The following is a 16,036-nucleotide window of genomic DNA, read 5'->3' as shown; positions in this document are numbered from 1 at the left end:
CATGGGAAATAATTGGAAATTTTCTGATCTTGAAAGGACTCTTGCTCTACCTTTGAGGGAGTATATTTGAATTCGAGTTCATACTTCTGTAAGGGTTGCTTTGGTACCATGCTCAATACACCAGTACAGTATGTTTCCCTCTGCCTGGGTAGTTATAAATAGTGCTTTTGCATAGGACTTTCATGCTGAATTAGGGTCTACCAGCTGTTACCTCTGGCAAACCCTTTGTCATGCTGAAATTGTACAGCACCAGCTCACCTGGGTACAAGGGAATCTTAATCATTTCAGGATTATGTTGAAAGATAAAATGTCTGCATTAATGAGACTTTTAGCCTGCCTGCGCAACTGGAATTTGCACATCCCACAGACAAATGGTTAAGGTAGTCAGCGATTTTACTTTATCAGTATATCTTAGATTTTTATGGTAATTGCATTTTTATATTTAGGAAAAAACTGACAAAAATGTATATTATATAGATTCCACAAACAATAATTTTGCTGTTAATCTTTAGGAATTAAGGGCTAATTAATTCTCATTGGTCAACACCCCTCTTCCTTAGGATAATGGTCAGGGGTGACCATTAGGTCCAGTTGTAGCCGACTCTGGGGTTGCGGTGCTCATCTCGCTTTATTGGCCGAGGGAGCCGGCGTACAGCTTCCGGGTCATGTGGCCAGCATGACTAAGCCGCTTCTGGCGAACCAGTGCAGCGCACAGAAATGCCATTTGCCTTCCCGCTGGAGCGGTACCTATTTATCTACTTGCACTTTGACATGCTTTCGAACTGCTAGGTTGGCAGGAGCAGGGACCAAACAACGGGAGCGTCGCGGGGATTCGAACTGCCAACCTTCTGATCCTAGGCGTCCCTTATCTTCCTTAGGATACTTGGTTCCAAACCACCACTTTTAGCTCAATCAGAAGAGCATGAGACTTAATCTCAGGATTATGGGTTTGAGCCCCATGGTTTGGTTTCTATGATTCTAGGCTTTGTCAAATTGGAACTATAATGTCTTCAGGGGGTCTAAAATACCTGATTAATGAATTAACTGAAACTATGGGCTCTTCACTTTTAAAGGAAGGTGTTCTTTCTGGTAATGGAAAAGCTGGAGCATGCCTTTTGAAATCCACCTTGTTTATTTGCTTTGACTGGCAGAAACAATGCTTATGCTAATATATTGATAACTTCCTTTGGAATGACCACAGTGAAATTTCTTGTGCTTACCTGTCTTGTTCCATGTCCAGCTAAGGTAGTAATATGTGCTTATTTTCTAAAATAAGTCAATCACAGAAGAGTATTTGCAAATGTTCTAAAAAGCACTTGCCTGCCTGAGAGTCATCACTGCTTGGTGCTATTTTATTTGGCTACATTCCCACTGCCAAGTGAATGGTGAGGTTAAAAAGTTTCCTGTGGCTAGTAGACCTCAGATCAGTTCTAATCCTGTTCTCTGGTATCCTGCCTGCATGTATATAAAAATTTACTGAAGTTGTGACCTCTATTCTGAAATAAGCACATCATGAAACTGTATCTCAGACTCTTGTATGTTCTGTCATCCTAGAGCTGGATCTGAAAGCCAGAGCTAGAGCGGACTTTGGATATGTCACAAGTTTATAAAACAAAAGCAACTTCTTTTGGAGAACTTCTCATTGCAAGAGAACCTCAGTTATCTGGATTAAAGTTAACACTGCTTCATAAAAGCATTTATTTCAATCTTGCCTCCATCTCCTGAACCTGCAAGTTATTGTAATTTTCAGCTCTTTTGGGTATAATCAATGGAAAACTCACTTCCCCCTTCCTTTGTGTTACATGCATGAACACACTGTACTTGTTCTGTACTCTTGTTTTGGCTGTTAGTCATAAAATTATACAAATCGAGCCATAAAGCAGCTTTGTAATCAATGAACAAAACATCCAGCATGTTATTAATTCATTTGAATACCTTCTAAAGTGCTAATCTTTTAATTATGCATGGAGATTTTATATAAATGCCCTCATTGTGGCCTGCTCAGGTTAGTAAGGGTTGCTGTTGCTCCATCCTGACATCCAGCATTAGTATTATGCACAAAGAAAAAATAATTTATTTGGCCAGACATTGTGACCATAAAGTATATTTTGGTCGTATGGAAACTATTATTGCTCCTTATTGTACTTTATTTGATTCAGTGGTTTTAATGAATGTTTACTGGTGTATAGCTTTTTATTACTGTAGTTGTTCAGCACTCTGTGCTGTAGGAAGGCAGAGTATAAAAATGTTGAAAGAATGAATAAACTAGTGAGAGGGTACAGGGGCAGTCCCATATGACAAAACAGCTCATGGAATAAGGCAAAGGGCAGGGAAGAGGGATGGTCTCTATAGGCACAGCTCCTGTCAATTGTTGCTAAATTGCATTTTTATACACTGTAAATGTAAACATTTTGTGGTTTAAGACTGTGCATCCACCAGTGTGCCTTGGATATTGTGTATTTTGGAACATTATTCTCAATTTTATTTTTTCCTTCTGTGGCTAACTAATTTGTAGTGGGTGTATGTTTTATGTTTCTTCTGTCACTTCATGTAAACTCCCCTTTCCACACTGAATCTCAGATTAGCTGAATTTTGCAGGTTTTACAATTTCATTAGCATTCTTCCTACCAATTATTGAAGAAGTAGGCTATTTTCTCAGCTTTTTCCCTGTGACATTTTCAACAATACAAAAATAACATTATTAGCTGCTTGAAAAACTCTTAACCTGGCTTGTTATTAAATAGCTTGTTGAAGATGTTAAGTACCTTGGATGATCAATTTAAATTTGCATGTCTGTGCAATTATCACATTATAGTTGATATTGTGGTTTTTATGCTCAGCTGTTCTGGAGGTGTGTTCTTTCCATGGAACATTTACCTGTTCTTGAAAATATTGGGGGGGGGGTGGTGTTTTCAGTAACCTTGAAAATCAGTTTCGATTAAGAGTTTTGATGTTTGGGGGTTGGCTGAACACCAGATTTATGAAAGGGATTTCCACATGTGCTATGAGAGGGTGCTTGAGAGAAAGCCTAGAGGTGGAGAGACTTAAACATAGTACTTAAAATAGTACTTAAACATTAGAATTTTGTCAGTTTGGGACTGGATTTATAAGGAACAGCTTGCTTATAACATCTGAAATCTTCCCATCATCTTCAGCCCTAACAGATGGTGCTACACTATAATGCTTCTGGAGGTCATCTGATGTGGAACAGGATTTAAAAGAAATTCAGGTAACAACAGAACTCATGATTTTCTGTATTTCAGTATTTCATGAAATCACTATAGAAGTCATATGTCCAATTTATGGACAGTTCCAGTGTCAGAAATGTCCTAACAAGCTTCCCTCCTGGTTGAGAACATGCAGAGTTTTGTACTCTCCTTAACCCCCATCAATAGCTTTTCATAATTGCTCAAATATACTTCTTTTCAAAGTTGAAAAAGCAAGCAAGAGGCAATTAACAATTTAAGGGCATATTCCAGCCAGGAAAAACCACTCAAGGAGGCTGCAATGATGATTGTCTTAGACATGCTTGTTAGCCAAAGCAGTGGCTAATCTGTCTGCACATTTTTATCCACAGCCAATACCATGTAGATGTTTATTTCATGGTTTTGTAGGCTCCCACAATAATATGTCCGATGCTGCAACTTGCACATTGTTGTGGAGCTGAAAAACGAATTTCCTTTCTTTGAAATATCACTGCAGTGCCTCACCTTTGGCCTGTCATCCGCATTTGCAATATGGAGGTGGTGTCGGCGGAAGTGAACAGCTTGCTACCTGAAGAGATCATGGACACAGGCGCAACGCTGGAGGAAGATGAGAACATAGAGGCTGTAATTGTGGGTGACACTATGGAGATGGAACTGGAAGGAATGGCAAACGTAAGCTCAGGCAGGGATTCTGTTACTTCTGGCACGTCGTCCATCACCACAGAGACCGTCATGGTGTCCAGCAATTGTGTAAGCCACGTCATAGCCAATGCTGCCACTACAAAAGCCGGTACTAGTGTGACTGCACAACCTTCCTTTCAAAGTAGCCTCCAGAAACTTGGTCCTCAGACTCCTGTCACTATATCGGCCAACCAGATAATTTTAAACAAGGCAACTGACTTGAAAATTGGCAACCAGACTATAAAACCAGAAGGGCAAAAACTCATTGTAACAACTCTGGGGAAACCTGGGCAGCCCATTGTCCTGACGTTACCCCACAACCAGCTGTCTCAGTCACAGAAGGCCACGTCGCAGGTGCAAGCAGGTGACTCCAAGCTGCCAGCGCAGCAGTTCAAGGTGGTAACTATTGGAGGAAGGTCAGAGGTGAAACCTGTCATTGGTGTTTCAGCCTTGACTCCAGGGAGCCAGTTGGTAAATGCTACCACCCAGTCCTCTGTGTTGCAGACCCAGCAATTAAAAGCAGTGCAGGTAAGAAGGCACACTGTTTCTCATTATCTTTTGTGATAAAATTGCTCCCATTCATGATTCTCTTTTGTTGGCAGTAACGTAAGTGGAGCAGAGTAAGGCAGGGAAAGTGAATCAATAAGACAAGCAAAATGTAAGGAAGAGTTACAAGTGCAATGGAGGTGATGAATGATTATTTTTTAAAAATAGAGTTCTTGCCTATAGAGAGGGATGTGCAGCAGCACAAAACCAGTTAGAGGACACTTCTTGGGGGTGGTGAGAAGACACACATGACTGGTGATGGGTGGAAACAGGAGGGAGCGGTTGGGGGACTGGCTCCAAGCTAATCTGTTTGGGGGTAGTGGAGATTGAGAGCGAAGACACTGCAGAAGGTGAGAATATGTGGATTTTGGCTGTTATTGCATACAAACAATAATTCCTCTAACTGAGGGAATGATTCTTCTTTTGCTTTTCAGATTGCTAAAAAAACCAGGACACCCACCTCAGCCCCGGTGATAACTAAGCTGATCTTCACAAAACCAATCAACAGCAAAGCTGTTACGGGTCAGACAACACAAGTGTCACCGGTCATTGCAGGTTATATATTTGTGGCTTCTTGCATGGTGCCATTCCTAAGGGGGTGAAATGCGAATTGAGTCAGATACAGGCTGGGATCCAATTGGGCAGATTTTGATGGAGGGCTTTTAGGCTCCTTTCTCTTTTACACCACTGCCTTCTGAGCTCCCTCAAAAAAGCCAGGGAGTCCTTCAAAGTGACATTTAGGAGTGATTATCAGGGGAATCTGATAATTCTGCCCTTGTATGTTCACAAAAGCACTTTATGTGCACGCACAAGGCTCTTTGGGTCCAAGCCACAGAATGAATCTTGCTGCTCTTCATCTCATAACGTCTCAGGGAAGATGAAAAGTGTGTCAATTTACAGAGAATGTGGGTCATGTAAAATAGCGCTTTCAAAACCTAACAGCAGCATTGTTATTTTATGTCTCTCTCAAATGTTTAGATTGTGTGCATAGTGTCAACCAACTTAACCATGTAGTAAATGTGGAAAAGCTTGCACGCTTCATAAATGTGCATTAAAAGTGTAGTGTTATGTGCAACTGACTTGCTCTGAAGAGTTCTCCACTCCACTCCTGGCTACTGACTAGTTCTGTTGCTACAGAGTCAAGATGTTTCTTCTCATCCCCCTATGCATTGCTGCAGTGTTTTATCACTACTTCCTGGCTCTTTTGAGGGGAAATAAGATGGTTTAAACTGTTCAAACTTCTGGGTTTTTAAAAAGATGAGTACTACTTTTAAGCTGCAAAGTCCTCTGTCGGTTCTAAAGGGTAAAGTGGACAAGGTTTTAGGAATTTTATAAAAGTGGAAAACTAAAATATTCACTTTACACCTTATAAATCAAGAGTAGCAATGCAAATGGACAATACTACTCTTCCCCCTCATCACAAACACACAGAGAACCAAAATGACAGAAATGTGACTAGTTTTTCACTTACCAAAATTAACAACTGAATATGTAAAGGGAAACCACACAGTATCTGCTAATATTTTAATGTTTATGCATTTTTAAACACTTGGAATACAAATTCAGACTAAAGATCAGTAACCCATGGAGAGAGGAATTTCTTTCCATGAAACTCCATTACTCGAGGAGATGCCTTTTCTATTCAGTCATCTTACCATCCTCCATCCTCTTTAAAACATATTATAATGCATGGCAGGGGTGGAAATCACATTTGTATTAATACAGACAGCCAAGCATGCACGGTGTAAAAAAAATTCATCATGTGATACATTGTTTGCTTTATTAGTCCTTTATTTATCATTTAGGATGGAATTGTGTACAGCTCCATTCACTTCCACAGTTGCCTTAGATACAACTATTGTTGTAACTCCCATTGAAAATGTCCAATGCAGTGCCTCCCCAGTCAGATTAATTTCAGTTTATGCAGCCTAATAATGTGGGAAGGACTCTTGCAATGATGCAACTGGCTTCTTGTTCTCTTAAGCCCTGCTCACCCTGGCTGGTGAAAACCACTTGGAAGGGGTTGATCAGTTGTATCCAGGGTGTGTTGAATGCATCTTTACATGACAGAGTGGTGCCTGCTACCCTTAAATAGGCATATGTATTGTAGGGCCAATTTTATGGAACGTCCTTCCAGTTGAGGTCAGATAGGCCCCTTTCCTACTAAACTTTTGGCTGCTACTAAATACTTTTTTTTTTTAAATCCAGCAGGTATTTTAATTGTAGCTTGATTTTATAGTCTTTACTAATTTTATTTTTGCATTGTATCTTTGTAAACTGCTTAGAGACTGTTGTTGTTAAGTGGTATATAAATCATTTAAATAATTTTAAAAAACTCACTTGGGAGTAAGCTCCATTGAACTAATTCAGACTTAATTTTGAGTACATGTATAAGATTGCTTTGATAATGACAACGCTTGTAACATATAGTGCTGTAAACAAGCACTTTCTTTTGATTTTTCCATAACAACAGAGCCAGTATTAAAGTGCCTTTATTATTTTTATATTTTTCACACTGTTGTTACTAAGCAGGAGTTGTACACAGTGGCCTAGTTTGCATGTAATGCTACTCTGTGGTTTAACAAACCACAAGATGTCTCACAGACAAATAAACCTTGGATTGTTTCTCCAAAGTTTTCTGTTTTTCAGCTACTCTTGCCTTTGTAGCTTGATGAATGGCTGGGGTTGAGTGATCAGGCAAGTCACGCTTAAGGAAAAGTGGTGGGCTTGCAGGAAATGCCAAGTCATAGTTAAAACAAATCAAGAACTATAAGCCAACAACAAACCAGGTTTTCAGACAGTGGATGATTTTTGGTAGTAAACAAGCCATAATTGAGCTGTTGGCAGGCTTCACACATAATGCTAAGCTGTGGTTTAACAAACCACAGTTTAACAAGCCATGGCTTAGTGTTTTGTACAAACCCAGGCCGCTCACTGCTTCATGTGTATTCACTGCAGTGTCCTGTGGAAATTCAAGGCCAAAACTGTAGTCAATACTTTTATCGTGGTTTTAGAGTATAATGAATCTATTCTAGTCAAAATGCAGGAGTGTAAAATGAATAGCTAATTCTGCTTGTTTAAAAGATAGTGTGATCTAGCACAATAGCATTCTCTGAAAATAACATGGATTTCTTTTCTTGAAACAACATTGTGGGCTGCTGTTCAAGGTGTCTGCTTATCTAATGGATCAGTAACTATCCCTGTTGAGTTAGAGGGTTTGGTTTAATTTAGACTAAACTTGTTTTTAATTGCCCTCATAGTATTAGAAAATTGGATTCGATATTCTTTATAAACACTTAAAGGCTATCAGTAAGTCTTCTATGCTTCTTCAATTAAAAAAACCAAATGTTCCAACTAATTTGCTTCTATTTATATCCAATGCATTTCTGAAGTTCTGGATAGCTTGTGAGCTAAATGGAAGTGCTTTATTTACACCAAAGCTCAAAATTGGGATTCCATCTAGTTAAGAGCATGAGGAGAGATCACTAGTATGCTTTCTTAGTTCATGTAGAATATTCTGACATTGGTTGCTTCTGCGTTTCAAAATGGCCCACAGCTTTCAAGAAGAACTTGCTAATAAAAAGCAAGCAATTAATTGCCATCAAATTCCACTTTAGGAACATGCCATAATCTGGAAGTCTGTGGCTTTTTCAAAACAACGATAAATAATAGTTTCCTGCTACTTTTTGTCCCAGGCTGTGCTCCCCCTTTTTCCATGCTCTGTTCCTCTCCCATACACCCAAGAGGCAAAGTTTGGAAACTTTTGCTTAAGTTCACTGTGCCTTCCCCCATGTCATTCAAGCTGGGAATTGTGGTTTATATAACGATCCATGGTCAGCTTCAAAATAAGACAAGTTCAAACCATTACCCAAGCATCTGAAACGTTTCCTTTCCTAGTTCTGGAAGTAGTTCAGATGACAGCTTAGTAGCAGTGAGTATACCTCCCTGGTATCTATAAGTGTAATGGTTGAGGAGTGTTCTGAGCTTCCCAGTCACTGAACCCTTTATCATGAGGATGAAAAGATGGTTATCTCTCCCCCCCCCCCCAAGTTCATACAGCTGAAGGAGTTAGATGGAAGAGTGGTGCTTTTTTGCACTTCCTCTTTCAAGGCCCAGATCAGAACCTGAGTTGTTGAACATTTGTGGAGTGACCGAAAGCATAGCTGGGGGCAGGGGGACCAAACTGGAAGACTGGAGAAAGAAAACGGATGTGGTGATGAGGGATGCAGGGGAGAAGAGAATGAGCAATGTGTGCACACATAGGATCCAGTTAAATGGAACCTCTTGAAACTGCATAATTGGTTCACAAATTTACCCCCCTCCCTCCAACCACAGTCAAATTCTCAATCACACCTATATCCATTGACAGAACGGTAAAAAAAAATGCACTTCCATTGGTTTCCGGTGTGGCCATTGTGCAAAAACATGGATCTGAGACACAGTTTTATGGAACCTCATAATTTCTACATCAAAATCATGGGTCAGCTCTGTGTCCGCTGATGCATGCTTTGAGTTGTTGTCATCCTATGTCAAAATCATGAAGATTCATGGGGGATATGAGCCCTGGATCTGTGTTACTGTGGCGCTGGCTGACAACGGATATGAAATTTTTAGTGCACATTCTACCCCCTGCTCCTGCCCAAACCAAAATCAGATTAAAACCTATGTCAAACCAGAGAGGGTGGTGCCCATGGCAAACTCGCAACATTTCCATATTATACCAACTGGTAACTGGTTCAACAGTAACTCGTTAGTTCCAAGAGAGTCAGTTATCACAGATCAGTTATACTTTTTAAATGTCCTTGGACCATCCTGCCACAGATCAAAGAGTGATAAAAGGTGCATTTTCTCCCAATTAACTAGACCCTGCAGTTGAAGAATCTTGGTCTTCAGGGCCACGAAAGACCATGGGAGGCTGTAAAAGCTACTAGATGGTACTTTGGAAAACTTATACTAAACTCCAGGAGAGGTTTACAGTTCTGCAGTATAGTATATTTCCTAACCATACTCCCAATAATCACTGATAAATCAAGCTTCCTTCTCACCCAGCAGGTGGGGACTGAGTGAGGCACTTGAAAAATATACTTGTGCAGCCAGGCTTCTTCAAGGGGCATTTCAACAGAAATGTCTTGTTTTCCTTCTGTGTCTGACTTTTAATCAGAGCTGGAATAACTTGAAGCTGAAGCCTGGAAGGAAACAGGTGGCTGAAGCAGTAATGCAATGCACACAGTCTCATCTTGGGGTGTAAATGCACCCCTGTGGTTTCCACTCATGATTTATTGCTGACAAAAAGTTCTAAAAGAGGGGGTTACTGAATGGGGTTGGTGGAACTTTTCTCGCAAGATTATTAGTTGTAACCAGCTGTTGTCATCTTTCCCTTTGCATTTTGTCCTGCTTCATAAGAGGTTTCCATTTTTGTTAGAAATGCAAGCGGTGAGAATTGAATCAGCTGTATTTCTGGTATATCTTTACCTGGAAGTTGCTAACACAAGAGAAAAATAGCTTTTGATCTGGAAGTTTTGATTTTTGGTAGCGTGCTGGAGTCAATTTTGTCTCTCTTTTTCTGTTTTCATTTTATTCTTGGTGGTCTTCAGCTATTTTATTACAAAAAAGAAAACACTGTCAGAAAATGTGAGACATTTCTACTCTGCTACCTGGGGAGAAGGATGAAATGAAGGCAGCACTTCTTCTGCAACAGTGTAGAACAGTGAATTGACATGCTGTTTCTTTCCATGACGCCAGCTATAATCATCAGTTTGTTTCTGTTCTCTTTTTTTCTACAGGCCGAGTTCTTTCGCAGACCACTCCAGGGACACCTCCAAGGACGGTGACTATCTCAGAAAGCGGCGTCATTGGGACTACTTTAAGTTCTGCTATACAGCAGACACCAAATAAGATAGCCATTTCTCCCTTGAAGTCCCCCAACAAGGTAAAAAGTCTATTCAGGTTTACAGTTATTTTGGTGTTGCTCTGAAAATGATCCGAAGTAGTAGGATATATTCCATATAAACATATTTCACCTATTCAAAAGTGGTGATTCATAAATGTGGAAAGTGTGAGTTAAATTCTGTTAATCTGTATTTACCGTATTTTTTCACCCTATAGGACGCACTTTTCCCCCTCCAAAAATGAAGGGGGAATGTGTGTGCATCCTACGGGGCGAATGCAGGCTTTCGCTGAAGCCTGGAGAGCGAGAGGGGTCGGTGCGCACCGACCCCTCTCGCTCTCCAGCCTTCAGGAAGCTCTCCACAAGCCTTGGGAGCCCGCAGGAGTTCCCGTCGGGCTCCCTAGGCTTGCGAATAGCAGCCTGCATCTCAAAGCCTGCATCTCAAAGCCTGCAGCCCCGGGCTTCAGTTCCCCGACCTGGTTTGGAGGCTGGCGGCAGGGAGAAGTGTGCTTCTCCCTGCTGCCAGCCCCACAAGCTCGGGGGTCAGCGGGGAGGCGGAGCGCCGCCATCCCGCTGTTCCCTGACCTGGTTTGGGCTTCAGGCAGATATCCGCAAGCCGTGGGAGCCCAGCGGGAAGTCGCAGCGGTCTCCCAAGGCTTGCGGAGAGCTGCCTGTTCTGGGGGCTGGGGTCAGGGAAGCTTGGGCTTCCCCAGCCCCGCCCCTGGGGGGGAATTCCCCCCCCTTTATCCCCTCCCAAAAAACTAGGTGCGTCCTATGGGGCGAAAAATACGGTACTTAAAATGGTACCTGAGCTTCTAAGTGAAGAACAAGTAACCTGAGCTTCAAGCTGCCTATTTCAACCTGAGTTCACTTAGTCGGTAGGGCATGAGGCTCTTCATCTCGCGGTTGCAGGTTCGAGCCCAACATTGAGCATTAGATTCCTGCATGGCAAGGGGTTGGACTAGATGACCCTCGTGGTCCCTTCCAACTCTACAATTTTATGATTTATTTTAATCACGTTTCAAATGATCCACAACAACAAAACCTGTAAACTTACTGCCTCTGTTTCTTTTAATGAAATTGGAATTCCCAGATTACCAAACATCTACCAGCTGAGCAAAATTATCGGGGGGCACTTCCTTCTTGCCAGCAGCTTCTGATGCCTAAACTGTTGTAACTTGTTTACCAACCTGGTGCCCTGCAGCTGCTTTCAGTACCAGCCAGCAGATGGTGGTTGTAGTCCAAAATAGGTTGGCTCAACAGCATGAAAAGTCTTGTGCATTTGTATTCTATTCTGATTTTGAAGCTGAATGAGCTGTAGTTGTGTGGAACTGTATTACAGAATGTTTTAGCCTAAGATCTTTGAGTTGTTAAGCAGCTAACAGTGGTGTCTGTCGCCTCGCAGCCTCCAAGCTCACCCCAGAAAGCAGTTGGTGTTCCTCTAAACGTAGCTCTGGGGCAGCAGATTCTCACGGTGCAGCATTCAACACCATCGTCCCCCGGAAAGGCTGTAGCTAACAATACAACTCAGGTATGGAGCATTCTGGCTCTTGTTCTGAAAGCCTCACCATCAGAGTCTGACTCACAGCTCTGCATAGTTTCAGACACTGTTAACTGTTTATCCATCAAACTTTGGCTTTTGTTTTGATGAGTTGAAATGATACGCTATTGGGAGAAATAGCTTAAAAGTAAATTTGGTCACAAACTGGTGCTTACTGTATCTGACATCATTAATACAACATTATAATGCATTTCAAGAGTTTATTGATCTGTGCTTTAAAATGAAGCACAAGGGGGAATAATGCTGACTCCCTAGAAACTACTTCTTTGCCAACAATAAAATAGAGGCTGATATATTGACATCGCATAAATAACTTTACAACTATTTTAACAGGCTGTGAAATCTGCAGTACAGACCCTTACAATGGGGGGAGTGAGCACATCTCAGTTTAAGACTATCATTCCCTTGGCAACAGCACCCAATGTTCAACAGATTCAGGTACCTGGAAGCAAATTCCATTATGTCCGGCTTGTAACTGCCACAACAGCCAACAGCTCAGCACAGCCAGCCACTCAGAATCCCAGCATCAGCACAGCATCTCTTCAGCAAGGTTAGTAGTCACCATAGTTGAATGTTTTCATGACAGTTTTGGAAGTGCTTAACAGAAATGCAAATACAAGGGGCATTAAGTAGGCATATGTTTAACATTCCGTGTTCTGCACCGTCGCTTTGTGCTGGTTGTATGTCCACTCCCAAGTAGGAAAGGTTTCCTAATACTTGTTGGACTAATGATTTAGCCATGAATGTTCATTGTTGATCTTTGACCAAGATTCGGGTGTCCCCATTTATCAGGCAGCCTCCCCTTCTCAGTCCCACCTCCATTGCAATAATTAGGTTTTTTTAAATGAACAGCTTCCAGCAGTGCAAATGCAAACTATTTTTAAAGTTTTAATTGCCACTTAGGGGGTGATATACATTCCTTAGCCATGAAAAGTGTCAGATTGGAAACACTGCGTGTTTGCCCTTAATTTTAGGAGATGTTGCAGATGTATGGTCTTTTTGTGTTGTGTTGCTTTGTTTCACCATGATTTGTCTAGGAGTTGATCAAGTAAATGGTAAACAGCAAAGGTTTGAGTTGTGTGTTGTTGTTCTATCCAAAATTCTGAAAAATCTCGTTTAAAATATTTTTTTCTGTTAAATGATTTCAGCATGTAATAATGCCATAAAAATAGATAACGAAATATCCCACCCTAACCTGGTGTTCGGGTAATACATACAAAAGAATAACAAAACCAAAATGGCCCTACCTTTAGTATACAGGAGTAACAACCAGAGAAGCTGCATCCTGTAAACATATTTGCACAGAACGTTGCATATTGTGTTTCATGTTGTTTCTTTTGAGCAGCTAAGCCAATGGTGGTGAATGCAACCCCCGTGAGGATGTCTGTCCCAATTGTTCCAGCAACGCAGGCAGTCAAACAAGTGAGTTTTGCGTCCGCCTACGTACTTAATACGTATTTCTGGTTTTGTACAGTTGGAATTTCCAAAGTAACTTCTCCTGTTGATTTGCAAAGAATAAGATCTCATGTGCAATGAAGGCATCATGGCAATTTCCTTTCCTTGTAGGTGGCGCCCAAACCAATTAGCACAACTTCGCAGATAGTTACTACAAGCCAGCCACAGCAGAGGCTAATAATGCCTGCCACACCACTGCCACAGATCCAGCCAAACCTCACCAACCTTCCCCCGGGCACAGTGCTGGCTCCAGCCCCTGGTGCAGGGAATGTAGGCTATGCGGTTCTCCCGGCTCAGTATGTCACACAGGTATGGCATTGATGTGGAGATGAAATTGACCAAAATATTTAGCGAGCGTGTGATGCTTTATAGTGTATAGATTCTTTTACCAAAAATGACCCACTTGGGAGTTAAGGCCAGAAGAATGTCAGAGTTTCCAATGTCTGTGGACACAAAATAAGTGCTAGAAATAAGGTAGGCATAATCCATCGTTTTCTAATCTTTGATACCCAAGACGTTGGGCTTTTTTTCTCCCGCTTTTGGACTAACTGTGAAAGCACACCGTTGTACTGAAGTGGATACACACATTCCCTCTCCCAGGATGTTTTTCCCCTGGAATTTTCCCAGGCTGCCAGCTGTGCTGCAGGCTATATCAGGGCACCTTTCCACATGGGGAGATGTCGATGTCCATATCTTGGCAGGAAAAAAACCACAGCCCTACACAGGACCTTCTTGAAGGACGTGGTTGCATTTCACTTCAGCCCTTCTCTCATCACACTAGTGTAACCCAGCACAGTTCGGGAACTGCTGGCCTGATGAAACTTACTGATAGTAGCACTAGCACAAGATGCTGCATATGCTTGGAACGCGTGTTAGACAGGCAAGACTGAGGAACACCTGTGGATTGCTGCTGTCTTCCTTTGGAAAACATGGGATAGAAAATTGCATGTAGAGCAGCTGCATAGAGGCTTACCGGTCCAAATCATTGAGAGTAGCCCTCTCATGGAAAACAGCAACATCCTCCACGCTCTCCCTTGTAGCCAGATAGTCTGGCAAAGCTGAAAGAAATGAGAGCTTCAATGTGACTTAATTCATGGAGTAGATGGCCAGGTGAAATTCCTTTGGTGCACGGTCCAAGCAGATGATGTATCTTCTGCCAGAAAAAGAGATTAGGAAACATTTAGCCCACCAGCAATTGAAATACAAAGCAGGCAAGAAAGAAGGAGCCTTTCAACATGGATGGAAAGAGGAAGGACTATTGTTAGCCATCATGACAGCTGAGAAGAGATGGTTGCCAAAATGATGATACTCGGGTTTTGTAAATGCACAATCTCATTCCAGCCAGCTTGGAGGATTGCTTTGAAATAAAGCTGAGTTCCAACTGTTCCCAAACAAAGCTGAAAATGGAAGATCTTCTTTGCTGGAAAAATCAGACTTCTCTCTGGAGTGTAAAGTTCAAGTGCATTCTAAGAACTAAATAATAGAAGATTGTGGACTTCATGGAGATAAGCAGAAAATACTCTTGTTCTCTGTTATTAAAATTAATTTCCCTTTAAATACCTTTACGGGGAAATGAGAATGTGGGATTCTGAATCTAAAAACAAGAATGATCCTATTAAAACGGTTGGAAAAGCAAGGGCAACTGATGAAATTTATTTTATGTGTTAACCCACCATCACTATGCCTCAAGGCCATGAAGGTCATCAGAAATTCATCTGGCTAACAAAAGGGTGTTGCCGGGGAGACGTAGGACCTCAGCTGTCTTCCTCTTTGAAAATTTCTCTGCTTCTCCAAAGGAAGCAGGCATGAGGGATTTTTCAGCTTGCAAACAGCTTTCCTAGCTAACGCAGTCCTAGCAGAAGCTCGTCTGCAGGTGGTTCCTGTTCCTAAAGTGGAGAGAGTGGTGAAAAGCTGAGAGCTGATTGCACAAGAAGGTGATTTCTTATGGCCAATATGTAGCATGTTAATGGTTTTGTCACTGGAAAAGGTACAAGGAAAAGCTATGTCAACTGACACCCCCTCCGCCACTTTTCCAGCTTCACTACCATGCATTCTGAATCAAAATAGGATACTTGGAGTAGGACCCTAGTTTTCCATAATTCCTAGTTTTCCATAGATCTTTTCGGCTGATACCACAAAATGAGTTCCAGCAGTCCTCTTTCAGGTGTGTGAAAATCCCCATATAGTTTAGCAACAACAAAAAGATCAAAAGCAAATTGTACGCTGCTTTGACAGGCTCTTTGGCAGGCATAGGCAAACTCGGCCTTCCAGATGTTTTGGGACTACAATTCCCGTCATCCCTGACCACTGGTCCTGTTAGCAAGGGATGAGTTGTAGTCACAAAACATCTGGAGGGCCGAGTTTGCCTATGCCTGCTTTTGGGGCTATATAATAGTGCAGCTGTGGAGGAATGGGATTATAAATGGAAAAGCCGCTCTATGTATTTTCCAAATAAAGTTTTTTCCTACTATTTTTTATCTGACCATGAAACTTAGGTGTGAGAAATTGAAGGAGCTTTGACAACATAAACTGCTAATCAGGTGTAATATTTTAATTTAACTCTCAACAGACTTTTAGCCAAATGGAGTGTTACGGTTCCTGAATTTTTTAATCCTGTCACAAAAAAGTGTGGTGCTATGAGACATTATTGTTATTTGTATGTTTAGACAGGTTTTTAATCTAGTTACAATAGTCCTCTTA

The 16,036-nt window shown here is 41.5% G+C and overlaps 1 protein-coding gene across 6 annotated transcripts in view; it reads left to right on the top strand.

The window, feature by feature from the left end:
• LIN54 (lin-54 DREAM MuvB core complex component) overlaps window positions 1-16,036 on the top strand; it is a 35,121-nt gene that overhangs the window by 9,480 nt on the left and 9,605 nt on the right. For 2 of the 6 annotated variants that reach the window (XM_081924942.1, XM_081924941.1), the window contains exons 2-10: window positions 1,555-1,634; window positions 3,155-3,229; window positions 3,703-4,415; window positions 4,868-4,988; window positions 10,217-10,362; window positions 11,726-11,851; window positions 12,215-12,431; window positions 13,227-13,303; window positions 13,448-13,645. In XM_081924942.1, coding sequence (XP_081781068.1) covers window positions 3,738-4,415; window positions 4,868-4,988; window positions 10,217-10,362; window positions 11,726-11,851; window positions 12,215-12,431; window positions 13,227-13,303; window positions 13,448-13,645 — 1,563 coding nt within the window. In that variant the 5' untranslated portion in view covers window positions 1,555-1,634; window positions 3,155-3,229; window positions 3,703-3,737. Of the gene's footprint in view, window positions 1-201; window positions 381-955; window positions 1,635-3,154; window positions 3,230-3,702; window positions 4,416-4,867; window positions 4,989-10,216; window positions 10,363-11,725; window positions 11,852-12,214; window positions 12,432-13,226; window positions 13,304-13,447; window positions 13,646-16,036 lie in introns of those variants that run through there. The other 4 variants (XM_081924940.1, XM_081924945.1, XM_081924944.1 and 1 more) reach the window with 3 other exon arrangements.

Source organism: Podarcis melisellensis (assembly GCF_964234715.1).
Source record: "Podarcis melisellensis genome assembly, chromosome: 9".
Taxonomy (NCBI): Eukaryota; Metazoa; Chordata; class Lepidosauria; order Squamata; family Lacertidae; genus Podarcis; species Podarcis melisellensis.
Note: the sequence above shows the minus strand (reverse complement) of the source record. Positions and strands in the feature narration are given on the sequence as shown.